We start from the raw sequence: 26,232 nt of genomic DNA on the forward strand, positions 1-26,232 counted from the left end.
GTGGTTCTTATTTACTCTTGTCAAAAATGTTTGTCAATATTTCTTCTACGGCACACCCCAGAGTTGTTCCAAATAATTTAAAAAAGTCTGTGCAAAGTTTGAGTATCCACAGATAAAAATAATTAATTGAATATTCATAAAATCGTTTTTTTCGAATTTCTTCTAAACTATTTACCATGTTGAAAGATGTTAGACAAAACCTGTAGACCTGGAAAGGCTTTAATATTGTTTAATCCTTTGTACCCTTTTGTCGAGTGTGACTCGACGTCAAAGAAAGAAAAATGTAAATGAAACGAGTTCTTATATGTATTCGGTTCTACCTTTATTTATATTTTTTAGTTAAAAACAAATATAAGTTCCACAAATATAAATCACAACGAAGTTTGAGAGCTATATTTAATATAATTAGTAAACAGAATTGTCTAAAATAAGTTTGTTGGCAAAAAATTTGAAAAATAATTCGGACTGCTAAGGGTTAGAAACACAAGAATTTCTGGTCAATGTACAAAAATGGAGATGACCAATAATTACTAATTAAAGATCCATTTAAGTGTTACACAATATTTATATATTAATTTATTTCATATATTTTTTTATATTTGTTTCATGTATATTCAAATATTATACATGTTCACGTCACCGATGAAAAAGTTTCAATATTTCCACAGCAATGAAGGATATAAATTAAAATGTATGAATATGTCGGACCACCTCTGTGCGAAAATATATTCAGCATATCGAACATAATCTTCAAGGTATGTATGGATGAAATATTTTTTAATTTTTCCATATTCGCGTGTGATCAAAATACTCGCCGACACAGGTTTTTTCAAAACAATGGAAGACAAATTGTCTGCTTCCTGAAACTTTTTATAAGCATGTTATAAATATTTGACTGTTAAACGTTTCTCGAAGTTTGTGAAATATTCGTAACCATCGTGTCTTTAGGACAGGTTTTACGAGTAATAAACAAACCAGGTTCCGTCAAAATTTATGCGAAGAAACGGCGAAAGTAACTACTTATTTTACTTGGGTATAGGGAAAAGAGTATGAAAACATGCAGAAACATAATATCTTTAGCGTAGAAAGTTTATCTATTGTTAACTTTTGATACTTCTTATTTCGTATCCTGCAGTTGGTTTCTGATTTAATCACAGAATCAGCACGGAGAAGTTTATTTATTAAGAACACTGTTTATGCATGTCTTCTTAATTACCATACATAACCTATATGTTTTTTGAATTGATGGTATACTTCATCGATGATTTATATTTCTAGGGAGGTTATATTTATGATTTCTTTGAGCACGTGTGATTTGAGAAGTATGTACATAACTGTTTCTGTGGCTGACCAATTTCAGTCCTTTCTACTTATAGAGGGTCTTTCAATAAGAGGTGTTATTTTGAAGTTTACACGATTTTTTATTTGTGGAGATTGGAGGTGTCACTTTTTCGACACGTCATTAAAAATTTCAAAAAATTGTTAATTGCAAAAAACACAGAAGACCCTCTAGTAAGTGTACACTTTATATAGTACGTATTTGATTGAATTTAATATGTTTTAGGTACTCTGTTTTTGAGAGATTATATATCTTTTTTCTTTTTTTTAATATATAAAAATGGATGTTTGTATATATATGATTAATAGACTTCGAAACTGTTTGACCGATCAACATGAAACTTGGCACATATATGTATTTTTTCATGGAGAAGGTTTTTACGCTATTCAATTTGTTGTAACTCGCCGCTGTAGATGGCGCTGCAATACATTAACTTCTATAGCGTTGAACCTATCGCTATGAAAATTGAACATGGATTAAATTTAGAAAATTCATGTTTTTCGCATGGTCAACTATATGTTGCTTGCTCCAGAGTAGGGACTCCAAAAAGTCTATACATATATACACCAAATCAAAAAACCAAAAATATTGTTTATCCACTCGCCTTACACTAAATGTTAGCATTAGTTTAAATTATTTTAAGATCAAAAAGTAAATTCTTCTCACTCTTAGCACGGGCGAAGCCGTGCCGGGGGCTGCTAGTAATGTATAAAGCAAGTATCGTAAGACACCAGTACCAATATTTGCAAATATTAAGGTAAGCAGACTTGTTAATTGTTAAGATAAGCGAACATTTTATATTTTGCATAAATATCCGCAGTCTATTTATTACTGTACTAACATGAATAGCTTCTGCAATGTTCAGAATTTACATAATTTCCTTAAAACACTTGAAAATCACTAATGAACGCTGTTTCAGAGACTGTTTCATTGACTTTCGATGTAGTAGAGTACTTCACGAGTGTAAAAATAAAAAAAAAAAACAATACTGAAGCATTATTCTTCAGACCTGTAACTACGTCGGACAGCAAAAATTTTACGACCTATGCAAAATTTTAACAAATACCCCATTGTGCGTCGTAGCCGCGAAGTAAATGGTGCAGCAAGGGTTTAACCTTGGATCGCAGACTTTGAATCATTGCGAAACAATCGTCGATATATTAGGTCATCCCGTAAGTTCATGCCTACTTTTGTGTATACATTTCAAGCGCCGATTTATAAACATACGGCGATAAGGGGCCAATACACTTAAACGTGATTGTTCGGGAACAGTCTGGAGCAGGTTTTCGTGGGTATAACATAGTAAAATAGTGACCACAGTGATTCCTAGCAGTGAAAAATCATGAGCGAAATGCGTGTCCATTTCCGACATCTCATGTTATATGAATTTCGAAAAGGAAGTTCAGTAACAATCGCCACGAACAACATATATGCTGTTTACGGAGAAAGTGCGCTTTCATCTCGTACCTGTACGAAGTGGTTTCAACGTTTTAAAGGTGGGAACTTTTGTTTAAAAGACGAGGAACGTTCCGGGCGTCCTCCTCAAACAAACGAAGATAAAATTCGAGGCCTTGTACAGAAATCACGAAGTTTATCAGTTGAGGAGATATCAATGTTCTGCAAATACCTAAAATAAATTTAAAAGTATGTTTACAAAATTAAGATATGCAACAGCTCGAAAAACGGCACGAACTTATGGTATGGCCTAATACAATGTGTTTAAATTGGGGGCCGTAGGTCTACGACTCTTAAGAACAACGCAGAACGACCTACCCTCTGATCCTGAAAGGAAAAGAGCATCCGTATCCGCCGACGCAGGTGCGCGTTCGAAAGGCGCGTGGATCTGTGCCCCACCACCGCCATCCGTATACCACCATGCTATAAAAGCTGTCATCGTGCGGCCTGGCTTCGAGTTTACTTGGCGAGTCCTTCGATCGGGATCATCCGTAGGTTCGAGCGTGGATTTTCGATTTTTTGGTGAACTTGTGCGACCACGAATAGCGACCGGGTTCATCGTTCGCAGTTCTCCGGTTGACTTCCGGTTACCTTTCTGTTCAAATCGAAGGTGAAAAGATATAGACCTATCCAAATAACAGACCAAACATCGATAAAAGTGTGCGAGCGAAACGCGTGTAGAATTTTTCACTTACCGAGGATAGTCTTTCAATCATTCTCTCTTTATTCAAAGTCTATTCTCCGGCTGAGACTTTGATAGAATTCATGAGGTGCTAAGACATTGAAATTACCAGCTCGTATCATAAGTGATCGCGAATTTTTCCAAGGGTTTTCGGAGGTAACATACTAGAACATAATCATTTGTTTTCTAGAATTCACAACGCGATCAGAAAACTATTTAAAAGGACTGTATACGTGGATTCTGCATGATAGTGAATTTATAAGAAGTGTGCAAACAATTGTTTAAAAAGACCGAGTTTACTTAGGTATATAGAAGATACATATGTTCAGCTTTTATATAAACAGTTTTTTGATCGCGTTATACGGAATTCTATAGGAAACTAATGATTGTTGTCTGGGTTTTACTTTACGAAAATATGCAACGAAATTCGCATTATCTATGGGGTGAAGTCTGCAGGCGTTCTTGCAGATCCACATTTTTCTGAGCAAATTTATAGAACCTCGAATTGAATGAATTTCTGAGAATTTCGATAGAGCAAAATTATAAATAAAATGTTATTACGAGTTTAAATCGTCCAGATTTTGAAGATTTTTATACGCTGTAATTAAGAGATCAACAAGCTAGTAATTAGCATCAATTTAATTCCTGTTTCATTGAATATAATTGTTCGAATTTGTAGAAATTTTGGGGGGCCTGGTCCAACAATGACGAATCATTGTGTCACGTTTAACTAATATTATTCTAATATTATTCAAATATTATTCTCCAACAATTATTGTGTAATTTTGCAATAATTTTACGGTTTCATTCTATTTTTGCATTACTTGTTTTCGTTATATCAACAAGCTGTTAATCAGCATTAATTGAATTCCTATTTCGTTGAATATAACTGTTCGAATTTGTGGATATTTCGGGGGGCTGGTCCAGCAGTGACGAATCATTTCTTCAGAATATTCTTTTCCAGAAATTATCGTAATTCTCGGTAATTTTGCAATAATGTTATGATTTCATTATATTTTTTCTTTTCGTTATACTTTAGCATAATACACATCTGTTTTCGTGTTGTCTAAACTCGCATTTTTTTATTAACTGTCATTAACTTTCAAATTTTGAAAATTGTGCCTTGGCAAAAGTTTAAACATTCGTGAGTTATTAAAACGTTGGATCTCGCTTCTCCATTGTCCTTTGTGAACCTTTTTCGATCAAAAGTTTTATTCGTACACACGTCCAAAAAAATTTGGTGCCAATCGAAATTAACAGTTTGGAATCTCAAACATTGCAAGTAACTTTCCCGGACATTTTGCGTTTCGTAGGTGTGCAATTGAAAAGGAAGAGGTTACGTAATCTAACAGTGATGACGTCTCTAAAAAAGTGCGCATAGTAGATTCCTTATTGTTTAGAATGGGCTTGTTTAACGATTTTCAATTTTAAATTGACTGGCAATGAAGAGTTTATTATTTTTCAAAATTTGTTTGCATAAAAATTATCTAAAGATTTGTAGCTTTTAGTTTTCGATAAAATTATTAATTTGGACAAGAAATGTTATCCCGCAAGTTACGTGTCTCCGCTTAGAAGAGCAGTTAAATTTATTCGGATATATTTATATGTGATCATGCATAATAATCGGTTATTATATACATATAATCACCACTAAGTTTGCCGGTTGTTATACATAATCACCAATTTATTACATTTACCGTAACATATACACATTCACTAAGAAATTGATTGTTTCGGCAGACTATAAAAGTGAATTTTTAAAAATGCAGCGGTAGTTTGTTCCAGGCGGTGTGGACTTTTCAGCGGAGGTTAATTGAATTCTTTAGAGATAATGAAACAGTTATACGTTTTAGTATCTACGTAGTATTTATTGAGTTTATTGAACCAAACATTGTAGCTATATTTCGTATCCCGGTTTAAAGCAACGTATTACAATCAATTGTAAAATGTAACGTTCTCCCTTCAACTTATCGAGATCGAACATAGTATATGTATGAGAAAATTGTCAGACACAAAACGGTATAAGAGGTTTAGGAAACTATAGCCACTTTCATTGTTGACCATTTTTCATGAGAACCATACTCAGCATTATTAAAAACAAAGTTAACATTTATTCGTAATCTTGGTTTATCCATTTTGTTTTTATTCAATTATTTTTTCGTGTTTAGATATGCCAATTTTTGGTACATTATTTAATTCTTTTATTATGTAGAAAATTGTATATAATTTAATTGTTGATTGAAAGTATCAATTGCATACTAAATTAAATATTGTTTTATCAATAACGATTGAATGATATTGCTTTTCCATGAAAAATTATCATTCATATTTTCTTATTATTTAGTTCGTAATTATTCAGTTTTCCATATTATACAGTTTTCTATATTCTTCAGTTTTTGCATATTCTACAGTTCTCCATATTCTTCATTTTCCTTGTCATACCTTTTTCCATATTAAATATTGTTTAACATTCCACTTGCTAAAGTGGGCACTATTATGAAATTTAATTTGTTGCTCTATTTCTGGTTCAGAGCACAACAGGTCACATGGCGATCACTTCCCAAAACTCAGTGACGATTTTTATACGCACCTGGACCTTCATGATCATCTTCTGCTTTGCGAGCAACGCAGCAGGTATGTAAAAACCTTAATAATATACACTTATATTAGACTTTGACACTAGGTTTATACGGGACCCGTCAATATACCGGGCATAATATTATCAATTTAGGATTATTGAGATTGTAAAGATGCATCCATGAGGAATTATTCAACAAATTAATTTTTTTTAAATATACAGAATGAGTGCTACCTAAATTTACTGATAAACTATTTTTTGTATCCGAAAAAAATTTCAAACGAATATTTATGTATATTAATTTACACATTTACGTAATAATTAGTTTCTTCATAATCCGCTTTTCATCAAGATATGATGGTCACCTTCAAAAAGACTCTTCATAACCTCAAGGTCAAACATTACACAAAAACTCAAGGTGACCTTCATATCTCGATAAAAAAGCAGACTATCGAAAACCTAATTATTACATTGCATGCTCCGCTCGATATCAAACAGCTTTCGTTTGAAAATTGTTCTGGTGCAACAAATAGTTTACGAGTAATTGTAGGTAACACACTTGAATGACTCACTCTGTATATTATTTAAAAATGGCACAAATTTGGATGGACACTTGTTATTTTCATAAAATAATGTTAAATAGTCCTTTTTAGTTCTCTGTAAACCTAATGTTAAATACTCTTCCGTATAACTTCCGTGTAACTATAAATAATTAGAAATTGCTACAGAAAATGGTTTAATACACGAACTATGTTGTTTTAAACTTCGATAAAATCGAATGATCGGAAATTCTCCGAGGTATAAACAACTCGTGTGTTATCTATTATAATTACGGACGAGGAAAGATTGTTTCTAAAACGTTAGTTATACTTTTCTCAACCCGTGCTCGTAATAACAATTGTATGCGCCACATTTATTTCGCGACTCGTTGAAAATAATAAATCCATTAATTTCTTTAAAATCAAAAAGAATTGGAAGTAACAAGTTTACAAACGTTCCACTTCTTCAAATAATTTTTTACATCTCGCGAAAATGTTTGACAGAATTTCGAACAATTAATCCCAAATCTCTAGGAATGCTGGAGATATTAAAGGAACGTGTGCACCTACATGAACAAAAAGTCGATGTTCCAAAAATATTTGGCCGATGTTATTTCCAAAAATATTTGACCGATGTTATTTCCAATTTAGTCCATTAGCTAGTTTATTTAAAAAAATCATAAAACCATGGAAGTTATTCACTTTGGTACAAAAAGACTCCTAGCAACTGCAGCCATAATATGAAACGAAAAAGTTTATTCAAAAACGACAACCCACCATGTTTCAAAGACTGATGGTGTATGGATTCAGCTGATATTTATACATTTTCTGTGAAATGTATTTTTAATCTTCATTCGTACTTTATGAATGAAAACCGATTTATCGTTTGTTGCATTGAATGATTTTTTAAAACAATTTTGTGTATGTTTATTCTCGCATAATTCGGTGCCACAGTGCGAATTTATGAACAAAGTTTATATAATGGATAACCGCGGAAAAAGAATCTCTTTACCGAGAAAGAAACATCTTTAGAATTTATCTTACTTTTTCACGTTTTAAATATTTTTCAGTTTTTTAGTGAAGAAATCTCGTGGGAGATTCTGAAATCATACGTTCTAGTGAATTCATAATTAAAAATATCATAACAAATCTAAGCTTTCTCTCATATTTCTCTCATATAAAAACATAATTATAAAACGAGAAACATACTATCGATGTGTTTTGTATCACAGTCTGTGATGTACAACATTTTTGGGACACCCTGTATAATCGTAAATTTTAGACAATTTAGAATATGTATTGTCATAAAATTTGTTTGTCACAACAAAGGTACACAATATACAAATCTAGACAGTTAACAGTTTAGTAAAAAGCATTTTATTGCCGTCACATTATTAGCAAAGGTAAATCTATTTCGTCACGAGGACGTTGTCCGTCATTGATCACTGTGTATAATAAACATGACATCTTCTTGGTAATGTGCAGGACTTCATTGTATTCTGTGAACCACGCGTGGGTAGCAAGGCAAATATCCTAACTTTCTTACTACACATAATGTACCAATTTTCATTAGCGTGATAGGCTCCGAATGAAGGTTTATTATGGCTATCTACTCATTCCTTTCATCCAATCTCTTGGATAAGAGTGAAATAGTCTTTAAAATTTTTAATGTACACATTATGCCACTACTTCGTGGTGTAAATAGGAAATTTCTTTCGGATTGGAAAGGTTAAAGACGATTTTACTAGTATAGATAGTGACTGCATTAGGTTAACAGATTATAAGATAACAATTCAAACCTCTTTATGATGCTGCAATCAAAATATTAAAACAGTCACAGTTTGATATAGGTAATTATGATTTTGTGTTTACACTATTTAGACATTCCGTAGTCTACTTAATAATTGTTGTGGATTATTTTATTCTACCGATAGCAACGAGCACAATTATACTAAATGTCTTAATTAAATAAAATCTTCGATTTTGAATAAGCAAATTCATTTATTCATTGCAAAATATAGAAGTTACAGAGAAACTTATTTATTTTCTAAATAATTGTAATCGCTGGACAGTGGATCTTTATGCAAAATAAAAATTTTTACTTCATTTGCAACCAACTGAGTGAAATAAAAATGAATTTTCTTTCTTAGTATGTTTAATAGGTCGAAATTAATATAACAGTATTTTTAAATTTTTCTAATGTTTTCACCGTTTCGAATTGCGCCTACTCATTTTTGTCATAAATGCATAAAATCCGCTGTCTAGTAGTCACAGTTGAAAATAATACAATTTTAACAGTTCTGCATTTAATCTACTCATCTTTTGATATTATGTAAGTGTATAAAATTCGTAGTCAACTAATGAATAAAGTTTTTGAGAATTTTAAAGACATAAATGAAGAATACATAATTTGTGTTGAGTTGAAATGTTATGCACAAACGTTTAAGCTGTAGTCCCATAAACTTTTATAATAACTATTTCATGAAAATCATACGTATAAGGGTTGGACAAACTTCATTAATTCAGACATTTTTATCTAAATGGACTAGAAATCAGCCCACTGAAATTATGAATATTTAAATCATTTTTCATAGCTTAAACAGATTTTATTTAGTAGCAGAATCAAATGATTTAAATGTTAAGCTATTTTAGATAATTTATACAGGCAACGTAGCAATTAACATTAAAATGATATGCAACGTATATTACTTCCGGTTCGTTCAATTCAGCAGTTGTAATTTCTACAGGATATGAAGGGGTGCTCGCTCGATAAACAAGTGTGTTTCATGTTTCATGCTGACAACGAAACAAATAATGAAAAAATTGTGATATCAACGAACGTTTGTAAATACTTTACGCAACAGTTATAATGGATATACAAAATAACAACAAGTTTACTTTTTTTATTCAGTTTCCTGTATTTACTAGCAATAAGTGAAAAGCCAGAACGTAATACACATATTATTGTTTTACAGATCCGTAAATGATTTTTCGATAACACATTTGTGTGAGCATGATTCTATATTTTTTTTATCCCTTCTGTTTGTTTCTCAAATTTTTTATTGAATTAATTAGGAATATTCCAAATGTTTTTTAATTATTTCTAAAAATTATTCTAATAAATTCCATAAATCAATATTAATATTCTTCAATCTTATCGAATTTCTGTTGAAGTGTATATAATTTCAGTAAATTAGCTACTCGGCAGTTTGCAAATAGATGAGCATGTAAAACAGATAAACATTTCTCGAAGACTATCAGAGGGTAGTGTAATAATCACATACAAATATTGAGAACGGTAATGAGCTTGATAAACATATTTATTTACGGGCATCGTTAATTTTATTTCTTGGTACATATTATAATTTGAACTGGTGATACATTGTAACGTATAAATTTAATTTAATTTTATGACAAGAAAAGTAATGTATTCGTAGCGTTATACACTTATTGAAAGCAAACTTTTATCTAATATAATTTCCTCCCAATTTCCATCAATTGTTTAAATTTTATTTCATGGTGTATTTGTATTAACACTGGGCGCCTTTTCACATTTCCAATTTATACTAACATTAAATTTCTCACGATTAAAGCAAGGGTTGGAAGTTAAAATATTTACAAACAAGGGTTGCAAATGATAATACTTTCGAACAAGGATAGCAAATTATAATATTTTCAAACAAGTATTCGTAATAATAAATGATTGTTTACCAAAAAACCTGTGCAAGGTTGTCAACGATAATGTTTAAAGGATCCTGATGCATTTAGTTTGTTCACACCGTGATTAGATTAAAAATATTCAAGTGTAAGAACAAATATTCTCTTTTCTACAAGTACTAAAAATTAAACAAATTCGATTTTCTCAGCCAATAATTCGGAGATATTAACATTAAACTGTAAACGATGAGCGATGTAGAATTGGCCTTCACATTCTACTTGTTGCTCGCATTTCTATTTCATATGCAGCAAAGAACGAAGCAGAACACGTACATAACATTCCAACTTGAATAATATTTTATTTCGGATATTTTTTGTGGAATAAATAAAATGAGAAATACGTGTAGGGTGCGAAATATCCCAGCTCTTCAATAAAACTAAAAGCACCGAGTTTGCTATTACCACATGTGTGCTAATATACGCCCATATTTCATTTTTAGCACAAGTCTGCAACACAAGCGCAAAAAGCTGTTCCTTCATTTTCCGAAAATTCGACGCCCTTTCTCTTGCTATACTTGCAAGAAGAAAATAATTAGAAGACGTTCGTATTTGATCTTTAACGCAAGTTTGCAGCACATGCGCAAAAAGCTGTTCCTTCATTTTCCGAAAATTCGACGCCCTTTCTCTTGCTGTACTTGGAAGAAGAAAATAATTAGAAGACGTTCATATTTGATCTTTAACAAAAGTTTGCAGCACAAGCGCAAAAAGCTGTTCCTTCATTTTCCGAAAATTCGACGTCCTTTCCCTTGATATACTTGCAAGAAGAAAATATTAGGTGTGCAATTCTTTTTTATCCAAATTCAAGATTTTATTTATTACATTTTATGTAATAAAATCTTGTCTCGTGTGTGACTCCCAATTCTTCTTGCATCTGGGTCGGATTTTCGTTCAGCAATTCCTCTAACTGACTGTCATCAAACTTTCTCGGTACACCTGAACGATCGTCGTCTTCCAAAAATAAAAATTTCCGGCTCTAAAGCTTTGGTACCACGTTTTGCATGTTCTGTAAGATACAGCGTTCTCTGCCAGTGCCGCACAAACCATTTCAGTAGCTTCAACAGCTGATTTGCTAAGCTGGAATGCAAAGAGTAAGCAGTGACGCAAATGAGATGCTTCTCGCACGCCATACTGCTTGAAATCGCTGCATAGGACTTGGAACTCTTAGACCGCTCATCACGATTCATCTGAAAACTAAAAGAACGCTCTTTCACATGGCACCAAAATCGGGAAGTAATTCGAATTCAGTCAGAAGTTATGGTTGTAGAAAAAAAGGGGAAGGAACTTATTTGCACGCTTAATAATTAGAAGACGTTCGTATTTGATTTTTAACACCCGCGCAAAAAGCTGTTCCTTCATTTTCCGAAAATTCGACGTCGTTTCTCGTTATATTTCCAAGAAGAAACTAATTAGAAGACGTTCATATTGATCTTTAACACAAGCGCAAAAAAGCTGTTTCTTCATTTTCCGAAAATTCGACGTCGTTTCTCGTTATATTTCCAAGAAGAAAATAATTAGAAGTTCTCTTCACCTTCGACGTTCATTTCCCCAATAACTGTTTCATTAAAGCGTCCATGTTATTTTCGCGCGAGCATAAAAATCGCTGCGAATCGAGCAAAACGTTGCGGCGGTTTGGTGTGCTGATTTTATTTATGAGCTACGGTGTTCCGCCCCGCGGGAAAAAAAGTCACGACACCCTGAACAGTATATTGGAATGTAAACAAATAAGAAGAAGAACCCCCGTCGATTAATCCTGCTCCGAGGTACACAGAAAGTAATTATGCGCACTAAGAGTATGCTAGTTTCACCTTTACCCTGGGCGTAAAGTTATTAACCGTGTTACAGATCGCCGAAGTTTCGTGAAATTGAACGAAATGTAAAATCCCCGGAATAAAATGTTGCCGAACAAATGACATTTGTCTAACATTGTACAGGTATTGCAATTATCTTAATCGGATCCATAATAAAGTTCAAATTTATAACTGCAGATTTTTATTCAGAATAAAAATGTTCGGCGAACTTGTCGATTAGGAGCTTCTCAGATTTCAATGACCTTGAAGTATGTGGTCAAGGTCACCATACTGAACAACATTTTCCTGTAAAGTTTTTGTCGGTCCGCTTTACTTTACGAGATAATTGCAAATGTCCAACATATCTAAAGGTCATTGAAATCTGAGGGGAAGACTTTAATCGACAGAATCATCAAATTCTCTATATTGATTGCAAGGAATAGAAGTTAGATAAAAATTTATTTCTCTCTTATAATGGAATAGTATCTTTAAATTATTTTTATGTATTTTATCTTGATTTTTTATTTTTATTATAAATGCATAAAACTGTGTCTCATTGTGATGAAGGTATCGTATTGTAATTGTACCGTGTATTAATCGTTGCATGTGAAAGAGAGCCAGCTATTTATAATCAACACCTCCATAAATTATACGATCAATGCAGGACATTTTCATATTAAGTAAAAATAATACAGTTTCGTTTGAATAAAATGAATGTTTGGGTGGTATAGTCGATTTATAATTATCCAGAAATGGATGGTATTCCTCTGATTAATTTAAAAGGATGTAGATGAGAGAGGTTCTAAATATTTGCAACATTTTCTGATAGATCTTAATGACAAGACTGCGGATTTTATGCATTTATGATAAAAATGGCTACGCACGGTCATACTGAAAAGATTTAATGACACCAGTGTATTAGTTTCAGTTTAATAAGATAATTAAATGATGAACGTAATTTTTACTTGACACCTGTCTCTTGCAAACAACTCGAACATTTCTTAGTTTGCATAAAGATCCGCAGATAACATTGATAACCTGAATTGATATTTGACTGAATAATTTTACTGACAGGTGTAGAATCTAATCATCCAATAATATTGTTTACAATTCTGTTATAAGTGCGACAGGATACGATAACTGTATAACAATTGAATTTTTACAGCAAAGACGATAGCAACGAATGTAGATTTTATGCATCTATGAGAAAAATGAATGATACAATACAGAACTATGACATTATAAGAATTCAAGAATGTTGCCATTTTATTTACATTTTATTAAAATTGTTAAAGGAACAAATACATTGTTATTCGTTGTTGTCGTGCATTGTCATACATTTTCATATAACTTGTGCTCCTGCCAACTTAGAAAATTTTCCATAAATATTCGCTGTTTAATAAAAATTTCACAAACTGACAAGTCTAACGCAATCTCCCAAGTATTATCGTAGGTTGTAGGTGATTGATAGGTTAGATCAAGAAACTAGTATTACCTGTAAAACGTATTCATAATAGGCTGGTGGGCTTAAGAAGGACTACCGCGAGCAATAATAACAAAGTTCATGCAACTTCGTTAATGGGATCATCTCGCGGTTAACTAATCCTCGTTTCCATCGGAGGCCAGAAATTTTAATTGTATATTCGGAGTCCCTGTTTATATACTAAAAGATTAAATACTTCACACGTTCCCGGAGTTCGGTACCTGTTGCTAATCCCTAGAAACTGTGCTAACGTTTTCCCATCGATTTATGTTTTTAGTGAAAATTACTTGAGGAGTTATTGTACACCCACGAACGGTAATATTACGGTTGAGAATTTTCTCTATGCATAAAATTATATTTCTCTTAGTAGCTTTTATTGTCAATTAAGGGCACGAAGGTTTGAAAGCGATCTTAGAACAGGTTGTCGAATTTTTGAAGATTGTGGACGTTTTACAAATGTGAGGATATTCAACTATTTAACAAATGCAAGACAGACTTCATCAAAACAAACGCTTTTGGAAACACGATTTTGCAAAAACACGATTTAACTAAAATGCCCAAATGCTCCATTTACATTTAAACACCCAGTATGCAGAAAGGAAACCTTAACATTCAAGTTGTTTATAAAAGAAAAAGCGAATCGTTCCTTTGCGACACGAATATTGATTTATTGTATTAGGCCAGCGTATTTTTCACTCTTCCGAATAACGCCGCTCAGTTGAGACGTGCATTTGTATTATCTTATCATAATGATTGTGTTCTGTAGGTTGCATGGTTTAAGATCTTCTACAATGATATTATATTAGAAATCTCCCACATAAGTCTCTTACAGTATTTTTGGTACAGTTTTTAAAAGCATTGTTTCTAGAAAAAAATGTTTAAGATTTATATTTAACTAGAATAATATTTTCACATTTAGATGGACTCTCTCAATTTCTACAAATTTCATATTATCATTCTTATGTCAGACTTTTCGAGAGTTCCTCGATTTTTCAGTTTTGAAAAATTGACTTTTTGATTTCAACCTACACTGAGCTATCGATGAATGCCTTTCGCGAAAAAATCTTTCATTATTAAATAAGTAGGTGGGCAATTGACTGATATATTTACAGAACAAATACACGTTTTATCTTAAGCGTGCCTAGGTACTTCCGGTTTAGTGATGTCGGAGATCAATGGGTAAGAAACGTACGCAAAAATAAATAAGGAAAGAAAAGATAGGGTGGGAAATAAGAAAGCACAGGGGCGAGAGGGGTGCGAAGTGTTAGAGACTGTTCAGTAAATGGAAAAGACAGAGTAACAAAGATTAGATGGCGAAATATAGAAGACAATGATGCTGGTCATACGGAAAAGCATTTGTTATTTTTCATCTGTTTATTCTTTCTTATAGTTTCTAATAAATTATGATTTCAACTTTCAATCGGTGTTCATGAATTTTAGTAAAAATGTTGTTTCACGTATATTTCCTTTGAGATAACTGTATGTGTAATTAAACGTATAAAATATAGTGTACAAATACATTTTAATAAACGTTTAATTTAAAAAATTATGATTGTCTCAAATATTCTGCATTATTTTGTAGAATTTACATTGTTTTTCAAGAAATATTATATTTAGGACTGCGAATTTTTTATACATTTACGAAAAGAGAATGTAGGCGAAGCTTGAAACAGTCGAATTATTCAAAGACTTTAAGACCATAAAATAATTTCTATTGTGTTTCTGCTGCTTTTTTAATCAATGCAGACCATATAAATACTTGTTTTGGATAAAAATCCACAGTCCAGTTTATTATTCTTTATCAATGAATTATTTAAAAACGATATTAATAAAATGAATGCCGTTGAATACCAATTCATTAATGCTGAAATTAACTGCATTATAGATGAGGATTTTATTATCAAGTAAAATAACGATTGTTATTAATGGTAATCGTATGAATGAAACATAATAATATTAGATAAAAATAGATCAGAAAAATTACAAATTAATAATTATATAGAAAAATAGATCAGGAAAATTATAAATAAATAGTAATAAAAATAGATTAGCAAAAATATAGATGAATAATAATAGGTAAAAATAAATCGAAAAAATTATAGATGAATAATAATAGGTAAAAATAGATCGGGAAAATTATAGATAAATAATGATAGATAAAAAGAGATCAGAAAAATTATATATAAACAATGACATAGAAAAATAGATGTAGTTCGAACAGAATTGGTTGAGAAACGAAAAATAAAACGGAAGAATAACTTAACTTTGCACAAAACATGGAATGCTTGAGATGCTAAAGTCTCTGCTCTCGAGAATTTTGTCAGAGAACAAATCTAGTGGGCATCAACGACAAGATAAAAAGGAGCATTTCGATCCCTGCCGCGCATCCCTGCTAAAGGTGCCAAGAAGCAGAACTGGAAAACAGAGGTAGCCACGGTCTGTCGCGGACATGGGAATCGGAAAGTGAATTGTCGGCTTTGTCAGCTGGTCGATGGAACTGCATAAAACGACTATTTTTCTCCGTGCATTTTCTGTAGGTGTACGTGCGTACATTTTTACGGCGTCATTCGAACTTTTTACATCTAACCCTCCCGTAATCCTCAGTCGCACTATACATTTACAATGTGTTTCACGAGAGCCTGGACGCGATATCTGTGAAACCTGATATCCAATTAAGACGGTATTGTTCTACTATAAACTATAAACAGATGCAGTCTTCTTCGATACGTGTTTGATTAAAATCTCTTACAAGGGACAATTCAAAGTTGACGATTTTAATGACTAGACTGCAGATCTGTATGCATTTATGGCTTATGAAAATGTTCAAAAAAGGCTAGAAATTAAAAGTTCAATAGAATTTCGTACAATTTTCATTTTTTTTTTTTGGATCTACAAAGGCTGTTCCCATAAGAATAGAATGATTTCATTCCACTTACTTAAAATTTGTCGACAAAAATTAGAAAATGCATAAACATCCGCAGTCTAGTAATGACATTTTAAGCAAACGAGGTGCGTCTCAAAAGTAATGATTTTTACATTATTTCGAGAGTCCATAATTTTTCGGGAATCCCGATAAATTCCCGAAAAAAATTTCGTGTTCTCGACTCGACCCGATATTCCGGGTTCTCGCACATCGCACACCCCTGGTACTTACCTGATGCTGTGCTACTATGTACGATAATCGAGGTTATGATAATTCTTCGATCAGAATTCCACGCGCATTGTCTGGAATATAGCCTGGATCCCAAAACTGTTATTGCAGCGCGAGAATACGTGATATGTGCAGCAGTACAATACTTACCTGTTTATACGAAGCATTATCGAACGTGTTGCAGGTATTTAATAACTATTAACAGCAGGAAATTAGTCGTTAAAAATACAATTTTCATGAATCCCAAAAACTCGTATTTGTATATTTCAATCAATGTCATATGCATATGCATTATATTAAAATGGAGTGGGGTAAGTGCGCACTAGTTTTTGCAAAGTTGGACTTTAAACTGATGCATTTTCAGTCTGTGTTGAAAATGCAACAGTGATTTTGCGTGTGGGAAGTCTGTCATCTAGTAAGTTGGACAGTGGCCAATCATCGGTCGCGCACGAACCGTTAGAAATCGAACCGCGTCGTTCGAAATACTCACTCACGATCAGACGGTCAGTGTGTACAGTTATAACCGTGACCACTTGTTATACAGGATGTCCCAAAATTCGTGAAAATCCCGGAAGGGGGTGGTTCCTGAGACCATTTCAAGCGACATTTTCCTTTGCAAAAATGTTATCCGCGGCTTTGTTTAGGAGTTATTAACGAAAAACACGGACCAATCAGAGCGCAACCTAGACGCGAGTTGCCACAGTCGGCCAATAGACAGTTGGCGCGCCGGCTTCTCGAGTAATATTCTTGTACAGGAAAAGCTTTGATTAGAACGTATCTAAAAAATTCTTTCAATCAAGCTTTATTCAAATACGAATAAAATAGAGAAGATTATTTTTGAATACAAATAAACAAACACACAGTTATTTCAATATAACATCAAACCAACTAAGATTATATTGACATTTTCCAAATTACGCTTCAATTACATTCCCGTGAATCGATTTGTGAGCACCTTTGTATTGCAGTTATAGTGAAGCGGTCATGTTTGAATTACAAAGACTGACGAAAACGGCATAAAAAAAATGTTACAAATTTGGCTGAAAGCGTATATTCCAAACTCAATTTCCTGAATTTCGGCTTTCATTTTTGCTGCACTACAGTATGCAAACAGGATAGTTCTTCCCTCGGAATTCGGTGAAAAAATATCACGATTTTATTATCTGTGATATTTCAATTAAATCCTGGTTCGTTGCGATAATTTTTAGAGGAATGCTCTATGGGGGACGGTGAACGCGTGTTTCACGGCTGTGTTTACATTTCGTTTGATCCGAGTTTCATACCGGGAAAAGTGGAAAAACCCTTTTTTATCCCCCGGTTAGTTAATACAAAAAAAAAATTGAATTTGATAACGGGATAGGTTTCTATGCGGTACTTACGTATGCGGCCGGGTCTCGGTGAAGCTCCGTGTATCCATTTTTCCGCTTTTCTACGCGCCTAGGTACTTAGGCACGCTGTTGAGGTTTTAATTAAGCCAATTCACCGGAAAAGTGCCCACGTCCCGATTATTTTAGACACCATTTTAAGAATCTTAATGAGACTCGCCCACATCAGGGCTTTCTTTAACCTTTGCTGCAACGTAGAATCTCATTCACAACTTCTCACGACAAAAGGAACGTCAAATTAGGCGAATCACCCCCATGCAGTTAAACATTAAGGGCTGTATTTTCAATTGGCCCTTGCATTCTTTCAAACCGGGTCTTCCATTCTTTAATCTTTCTTAATGAAACTGAGAATAGCGCAATTTCTGTTCCTTCGTGAAATGCTAATGTTCAGAGGATCAGCTTATCAATTTATACTTTTCTACATAAAAAAAAGTTAGAAATTGTGACTGTAAAGTAGAATTTTGTTTCTATATTCTTAACTTCGAAATAGAATGGTTGCTTTGTGAAATTATATTATTGCTTGTATTTCAAATCTTTTATTTTTATTAATTTATAGTTTCATTCAATTTTATTAAATTATATTACAATTTGTATTTTGTAATACATTAAACCTTCTTTATTAAACAACGACTTCCAGATGGTACCGTCCAAATAACTTTCTAGATAAATAAATTAAAACGATGGTGTTAAAATAATAGAGGAAAGTACAATATAACAATTTATTCGTCACCTGTAGTTAAAATTACAATTTAAATGAAAAAGGGTCAATGTGCATTAATACTACAATTTTTTATCAATTCGAAAGGTAAAATATTAACTTTTTCAATAAAATGTAAATATCCTGTAATTGACTATGTAAATTTAACTTTTTATGGATAACTAAGGTTTTTTAAAAAACGATAATCAAACAGAATGTCGTTGGTGTTATTGTATGTAATGAATTTATGCGAATTTTATTAATGAATTTAAACCTAACGTCTGGACTTGAGAATTCAATAGGCTTAATTTTTAATACATACTATATTCCTGTATATACCACAATTTGCTATAATTAAAAAATGTTTTATACATTTAATTAATTTAAATTTAAAAATTTTTTAAAACCGCCACTGGATAAATTAATGGGATGCGTTAAACATTTAGATTATAGCAAATCGTATGATACTGTAATAGGTAAAGAAAGACACTATATACAATTTAAAGACATTTTTATTTTAAACAAAAAATGGATACACATTGTCTTGTAAATACAAATTTTTATTTTATACTTACATAATTATATACATATAGCGCTCTAATAACAGTACAACATTAAATGATTCTTCCATAATACTACTTACAATTACTTATTATTAATTATTAATATAAAACATTTACCATGAAATATTATTTGTTTCAGGTTCTTGCTTGAGCTATGGCCATTCATGCTGGGGAGGTACACGCTTTTATTTATAAATATAATTACAACAAAATTATTACATGTACTACAGAAATTATTCGTGGTCGCAGAAAATATAAATCACGTCATCTATGTATGCACCATAAGATTAATTACTCGACGCACAGTACCTCGACCATGAATTATTAGGATCATTTCTGCTTAGCACAAACTTTGAAATTTTGTGTAATAGTTTACATAAATTCCCAAAACTATCGAGTCGAAGTGAGAATCATTTCTCATTCTATATTAATCGATAGGTTGCTGGTTTAATGCATTTATAACAAGACTAGATGAAATACAAAAGTATGAACACATTACAAGAACTGAAGAACATTGCTACATTATTTCCGACTTATTAATACATATTTCTTTAATTTCCGTTTCTTACAACTGACTCAGAAAATTTTTATTTCTCATAAAGCTACACAGTCTAATAAAAAATATTATGGAACGTCTCATCTCTGTGTGTGTGTGTGTGATTTAATAAATAAATTACTTTGATTTTGTCCACTGAATCGATGGGAAAGCTCTAAATAAATTTCAAATTAGAAAGTATTCAGGATTGGGAATAAGAGTCAGGTCTAATAAAAAATATTTATGTCTCGTCTCTCACTTAATAAATAAATTACTTTATTTTATCACATTTTTACATTGGCTGTGTCGATGGGGAAGGTGTAAATAAATTTCAAATTAGAAAGTAACCAGGATTGGGAATATAAAAGGGTTAGGTCTAATAAAAAATATTTACGTCTCATCTCCGATTTAATAAATAAATTACTTTATTTTATCTCATTTTTACAATGGCTGTGTCGATGGGGACGGTGTAAATAAATTTCAGAATTTGGATGTAATCAGGATTAGATGTGGCATTCACAAATCGTCAGATCTATTGACAAAATGGATTGTTACAGGTCATGGTAAACGCAGCGGAGGACAAAATAACGCGTACTTTGTTACAACAAAAACGATGAGCGACATTCAACAAGACGTACCTTCACTCGCGAAGGAACAGTGGCTACTGTCTCGTTTGATCGCTCGACCTTTGATGCCTACGAAATATCGAGGAAGATGGGACCAGCCGTTCAAAATAAAGTCACATTTTCCACAACACTGGGAGAACGGAGAGCTGAACCCGCACGTGAACAGTGCTGCGCCTATTAGGTGAATACGCGAACATGTACCGGAGGATTGCATGTCAAACAGATTTTCCTCATCCGACTTCCAACCATTACTTTTAACGATGGAACGAAACGTTCGAAGAAAATAATCTTGTATTAAATATTGTTCCCATCACAATTCCAACGAGAGATTCCTATTTTAAGTACAATATTGGTGAATAAAGCGTCCACGATGAGATAGATAAAATAATTGCAATAACATTCGTCGTGTTTTTCATAAAATCTGTGATTTTTCTGTACTTCGTATAAATTTTCCATTATTTACTAATATTATGTGATTTTTACTTTATTTTAACACTAGAGAACTACCGAGCACTAAACGCAATTGGAAAAATTGCATTTATTTAGATAGTAATATAATAATCTACTATTAATCTACTGTTTCAATTTGTTTTTAACACTAGGTTTACAGGTCCCGTCAAAATGACGGATTTTAATATTCTCAATTTGCAATTATTAAGATGCTACCTTAGATAGGTGGAATTATTTATCAAATTTATTTCTGTTAGTATATATTATTGGAGAAATGGCCAAAAATTTGGACAGACACATGCTTGTTATGTTTATAAAATAATGTGAAATAGTTATTTCTAGAGCTCCGTAAATGTAGTGTTAATAAAAAGATGTTTTATACATGTATGGCCAAAATTAGCAGGTCAAATTAAAAATTCTAAAGATATTCGAGAAATTCAGAATATTGTTACGCCATTTTTGATTTATTGAAATCATGAAAAGAAAAAATACATTTCATTGAATATCTGTGTTTACTTAGAAAAATTAATAAATAAATGCCTCTACAGGTACACATTTCAAACAATGATCGTATTACTAACGATCTACTCTTTTTGCAGAGATCAAAATAATAACGAAGATCAAGACGGAGGAAAAAAGCGGAATATCGATGGCATCGAGGACATCGTGGAAGTGGAAGGTATAAACGAAGAACAAAAGCAAATCCCCGAAATTCTGTTAATATCGAATAACGGAGAACACGAACAGGACAGGAAACCGCAGAACGTAGAACTGATAAAATTTCTGGTGAATTAAACAATTAATTTTTAATTCCATATATACGGTGAAGCTTTGATCTAAGAAAAACCTTCGTGTCGGTGCTGTTTGAAGAAAATAATCTTGTCTTAAATATTGTTGCCATCACAATTTCAACAAGAGGTTTCTATTTTAAATATAATATTGGTGAATAAAGCGTCCACGATGAGATAGATAAAATAATTACAATAACATTGTTCATGTTTTTCATTAAATCTGTCATTTTTCTGTATTTAATTTCTGACGTTAGCATTTTACACATTCATATAAATTTCCAATTATTTATTAATATCATGTGATATTTAATTTATTAAGGACAAAATGCTGAAGATTATTCCATAATTGTAGAAAGTCCATGGCTGAGGATTTTTTAATAGAATCCTTAAATAGCAATAGCAATTTTAATCATAAACCAACCACTCATCCTCAATAACAAAATCCAATACTTTCCGCCGGGATTATTATGTAAAAGAAGATTTTTAAGCTACCACAATTATTGAAAAGCCATAAAGTGTTAATCTGCTACTTCCATTTGTTTTTAATAAAAGAACGATTTTATACATTTATGGCAACAATTAGCAGGCCAAATTAAAAATTCTAAAGACATTGGAGAAATTAAGAATATATAATAGAAATCTAATTATTAGATCCTCTGATTCTACTATTTCTTTGGACCACTAAATACGGTTGAAATTATATCGTGTTTAGTGTCATTTTAATCAGAAAAATGTGGCGAATAAATTGGCGACAGTTCCATAAAAAAATAATGAAAAATAAAGAAGTTTTGTAATTGGATTAGTGGTGGTGCACACCGATACACCAGACCCCGTATCGGATTGCGCGGCATGCTTACACTCTTCCCTTTGCACTCCTTTGTCGGAAGAAAAATGTAAATACAACGGGTTTTTATATGTATTCGGTTCTTCCTTTATTTATTTTTTAGTTAAAAACAAATATAAATTACAACAAATATTGGGAGCTATATCTAAGATACTGGGTGGCCAGAAATCGTAATGAAACTGGGCGGAAGATGATTCTACATGCAAAAATAAATCGAAAAAAGGAATAACATTTTTTCGTTTGGCATTTCGTTTTCGAGAAAATCGAGTTTAAGGTTGCGCCAGGTTCGCGTGCTTTATTATACCCAGCAAGTAGAATTGGTTGATCACGGTCAGACGCGTCAGACGATTCCTACGCAATAGCACGTGTATTTTCGTGCATTTTCGTGCATTTTCGAACTTGATTTTCTCGAAAATGAAACTTCGGATAAAAAAATGTCATATCAAATTATTTTCTTACGCTTTTATGTAGAATCGCCCGACTGTATTACAACTTCCGGCCCACCCTGTATTTAATAAACAAAATTGTATAAAGTAAGTAGTAATCAAGGAACTGTCATTTGAAGTAAATTTTAAATAAAACATTTCGAGTAGTGGAGAGTTTGTTAACAACAAAATTGAAAAATAATTCGGAGTGCGAAGGGTTACACTGCTCGGCGACCGAGCTTCTAGGTAGAGGGGTTTTACGTAGATCCCACAGTTTCCATTTTCTTATATCAAGGCTTTACTGTAGTATTTTTGAATTCCATGTGCATCGAGTGTCTCATGTATCTGCTTTACTTTCAGAGTGATAATTTGGAATGAGAGGATTCCAACGCAACTGTGAAACGCCGTGTAAAATAGAAATTGTCATAAATGTATTGTGATTCGACTAAGAAGGATATTGTTTAAAACATTTGATTAGTGATTCTTTTTCTCGAATAAAATTGAGTGAACGTCTCATTAATATTGGTACCCCTCCTTCCTGCTGAAAATCAATTTTCAAGTACTAACTAACTCTTTATAATAAAGTAATCATCGCTATCATTAATTTGTGTTTATATATTTTGTCGTGGAATGAGTATAACTTTGTATTTCTAATCTCTTAGCAAAATCTTGTTGAAGAAATTGATTACTAGACAGCGGATTTTATGCATTTATGACAAAATTGCGTAGGTGTAATTTAAAACGGCAAAAGCATTAGATGAATTTAAATATATTTTTCCATTATTTTTAATCGATTAAATATATTCAGACAGAAAATAAATTTCTATTTCATTCCGGTATGTTGCAATTCAGGTAGAAAATTGTTATTTTGCATAAAGATCCGCTGTCTGTCGATTACACTTTTCTGCGTAGAATATGTCATAGTTCTATTCGAATAAAAATGTACCGATGAACGAACGTCTTTACGTAATTTTGTGCTTCATTATATCATGGACAAAATGGTAAACGACACGGTATATTAAATAAGTTAATGACAAAATTATAAACGCGTTAAGCGATCGAAAGGAATCTGAGATTTACTGTAAGTGACACTATGTACGATTGCAAAATAAAAAGCACAGAACATTTTCTAGGTCTAGTAACGTCAAGATTATGTGACAAAATAAAGAAAGATCGCTATGTTATCGCACGTTTGTATTAATGAATCGTGACAAGTGCTGTCACATCCATTTGTCATTAAGTTCATGCTCGCATCATTTATTAAACACTGTGATTAATGTGTAAAACCTGTACCAGCTGTGTCGGTTGTTAGTGAGAAGTTCAACAGATTCATCAACGAAATTTACAAGAACGAAAATATAAGAGAGATGTTACTCAATCTCTGAATGTGATTATGTTACGGTCTCCACAATTATACTTATACGACACTTATATTGTTCTATTATTATAGTATGCATGTATTGTACTACATAACTGTTTCTTTCAAAATTATAACAGAATTTCACACGTAGACATATGTCACATATAAAAATATAGCACATGGAATCTCAATTGCGATTTTAATTATGTGATCAATTTGACATGGACTGCTCTGTTGAAACACCATTGAATCATCGCGGTGGTTTAAGGGATTACTCGTTTCCGGGATTGCAAGGGTGCAGGATGCAAATGTGCAGCACATGCAATTATCCATTTGCCAGATATGCAATCCAATATTACGACAATTATCCATATCGTTTTTAGTCCTTTTTGAACAAATGGAAGTGCATGATTTAAAAATATTAAATATCATATTTGTTTGAGGAAATCATAGTTTTGATCGTATAACAAACAACATGTAATTGCATAAAATTCGTAGAAGTTTCGAACTTAAGTGCTTCTTACTTAGGCAGCTTCAACAAAGCATATGTGTAATTTTTGTAATGCAGCAATAAGCTGCTAAATAAGCACAAATTAATCTCAACATTGCACGGTTAAATTATGAACAACATTACTTCCTCAAGAATCTAACAAATCGACAAACAATATCCCAACAGCTCATATCTCATTCTATAATTATAAAGCTATCAATGATCATATTATATAGTCGGTGTACAAAGTATTCGTACACATTAAAAAAACGAATTACTTTTTCAAAATTGGACCAACAGCTTGAGTTTCTTTTCAGACGTTAGAAAGGGGATATTATCAAAATCAATTTAAATGTTGCGCACGTATTATTCTGTCGTGTGAATTTGCTATTATTTTGCCTATTTTAAATTACATGATCTACACATTTTATAATCCAAGAGTAATGACACAGATTCAAGGTTCTCTGTCATAATTTGGTCCATTTTAAATTAAATGATCTACAAAAATTTTAATCCAAGAATGATGACAGACTCAAACGGTAGGGTAGTCACGTCCCTTTTCCAGAGTTAGCAGCTCTGTATTTGCTGCATAGTTTTCGTTACAGAAATGTATTATCTACAGTTAGATATGTAGCTGCCTGATGGTCTACAAGATGGAGCCACCGACGTGTTCTACCGTGGATGAAAAAGGAACTCGATTGACGTTAAAACAGAAGAAGAGTGTGTGTGTGTGTGTGTGTGTGTGTGTGTGTGTGTGTGTGACTGCGGGAGGTAGTGTTTACAGCGACAACGTTTTTCAACAATGTTGCTGCATTATATTAGCACATAGAAGTAGAGTAGACGAATCATTCACAGGAGTTTGACGCCGAGCCGAATCTTTCTGAGCAAGTCAACCTACCGGTTATAAATGTTTAATAATATAAGCTATGTACATGTGAAATATAAAGAATTTATGTATATATGAACCTACACTGAATGAATAAAGAGACAATGTAATAAAACGGAATATATCTGCGTATTTATTTATTGAACCACCAATTTTTCCAGAACGTCCGATTTGTCGTAGTGTTATACTACTAAGATTGAGTTACTGTACTGATTGGAAATGGCAAAAGTAGTGAAATTTTGAAAAATAAAAATTTTCGAGCCTCTGGCTTGTCGTTGACTTATATGTACTACTAAATTTCGGATACCTCCTTCGATATCATGTTCTCCTAATACAAAGATCAATTTTCGAGGTTTTCGAAAAATTTTACGAAAATTTTTGTATTAGGAGAACATGATATTGAAGGAGGTATCCGGAATTTCAGTAGTACAAGTCAACATCAAGCCAGA

General features: G+C 32.4%; 1 protein-coding gene across 1 annotated transcript; it reads left to right on the top strand.

The window, feature by feature from the left end:
- Positions 1-3,380: 3,380 nt before the first annotated feature.
- Ccha1 (neuropeptide CCHamide 1) lies at positions 3,381-24,844 on the top strand. The gene is made up of 6 exons (XM_076437907.1): positions 3,381-3,404; positions 6,008-6,110; positions 19,516-19,551; positions 20,469-20,718; positions 21,587-21,773; positions 23,408-24,844. The coding sequence occupies exons 2-6, from the start codon at positions 6,023-6,025 to the stop codon at positions 23,423-23,425; spliced, it is 579 nt and encodes a 192-aa protein (XP_076294022.1). The 5' UTR covers positions 3,381-3,404; positions 6,008-6,022; the 3' UTR covers positions 23,426-24,844.
- The last annotated feature ends 1,388 nt before the right edge of the window (positions 24,845-26,232 follow it).

This window comes from Lasioglossum baleicum, chromosome 14, assembly GCF_051020765.1.
Source record: "Lasioglossum baleicum chromosome 14, iyLasBale1, whole genome shotgun sequence".
NCBI classification, from domain to species: Eukaryota; Metazoa; Arthropoda; class Insecta; order Hymenoptera; family Halictidae; genus Lasioglossum; species Lasioglossum baleicum.

Excerpts from the sequence above, each read along its gene's own strand:
- Ccha1 (XM_076437907.1), top strand. The coding sequence starts at position 6,023 with ATGGCGATCACTTCCCAAAACTCAGTGACGATTTTTATACGCACCTGG. Across the intron at positions 6,111-19,515 it reads CTTTGCGAGCAACGCAGCAG|GTTCTTGCTTGAGCTATGGC; the intron begins GTATGTAAAAAC and ends TATTTGTTTCAG. Across the intron at positions 19,552-20,468 it reads TGGCCATTCATGCTGGGGAG|GTCATGGTAAACGCAGCGGA; the intron begins GTACACGCTTTT and ends GGATTGTTACAG.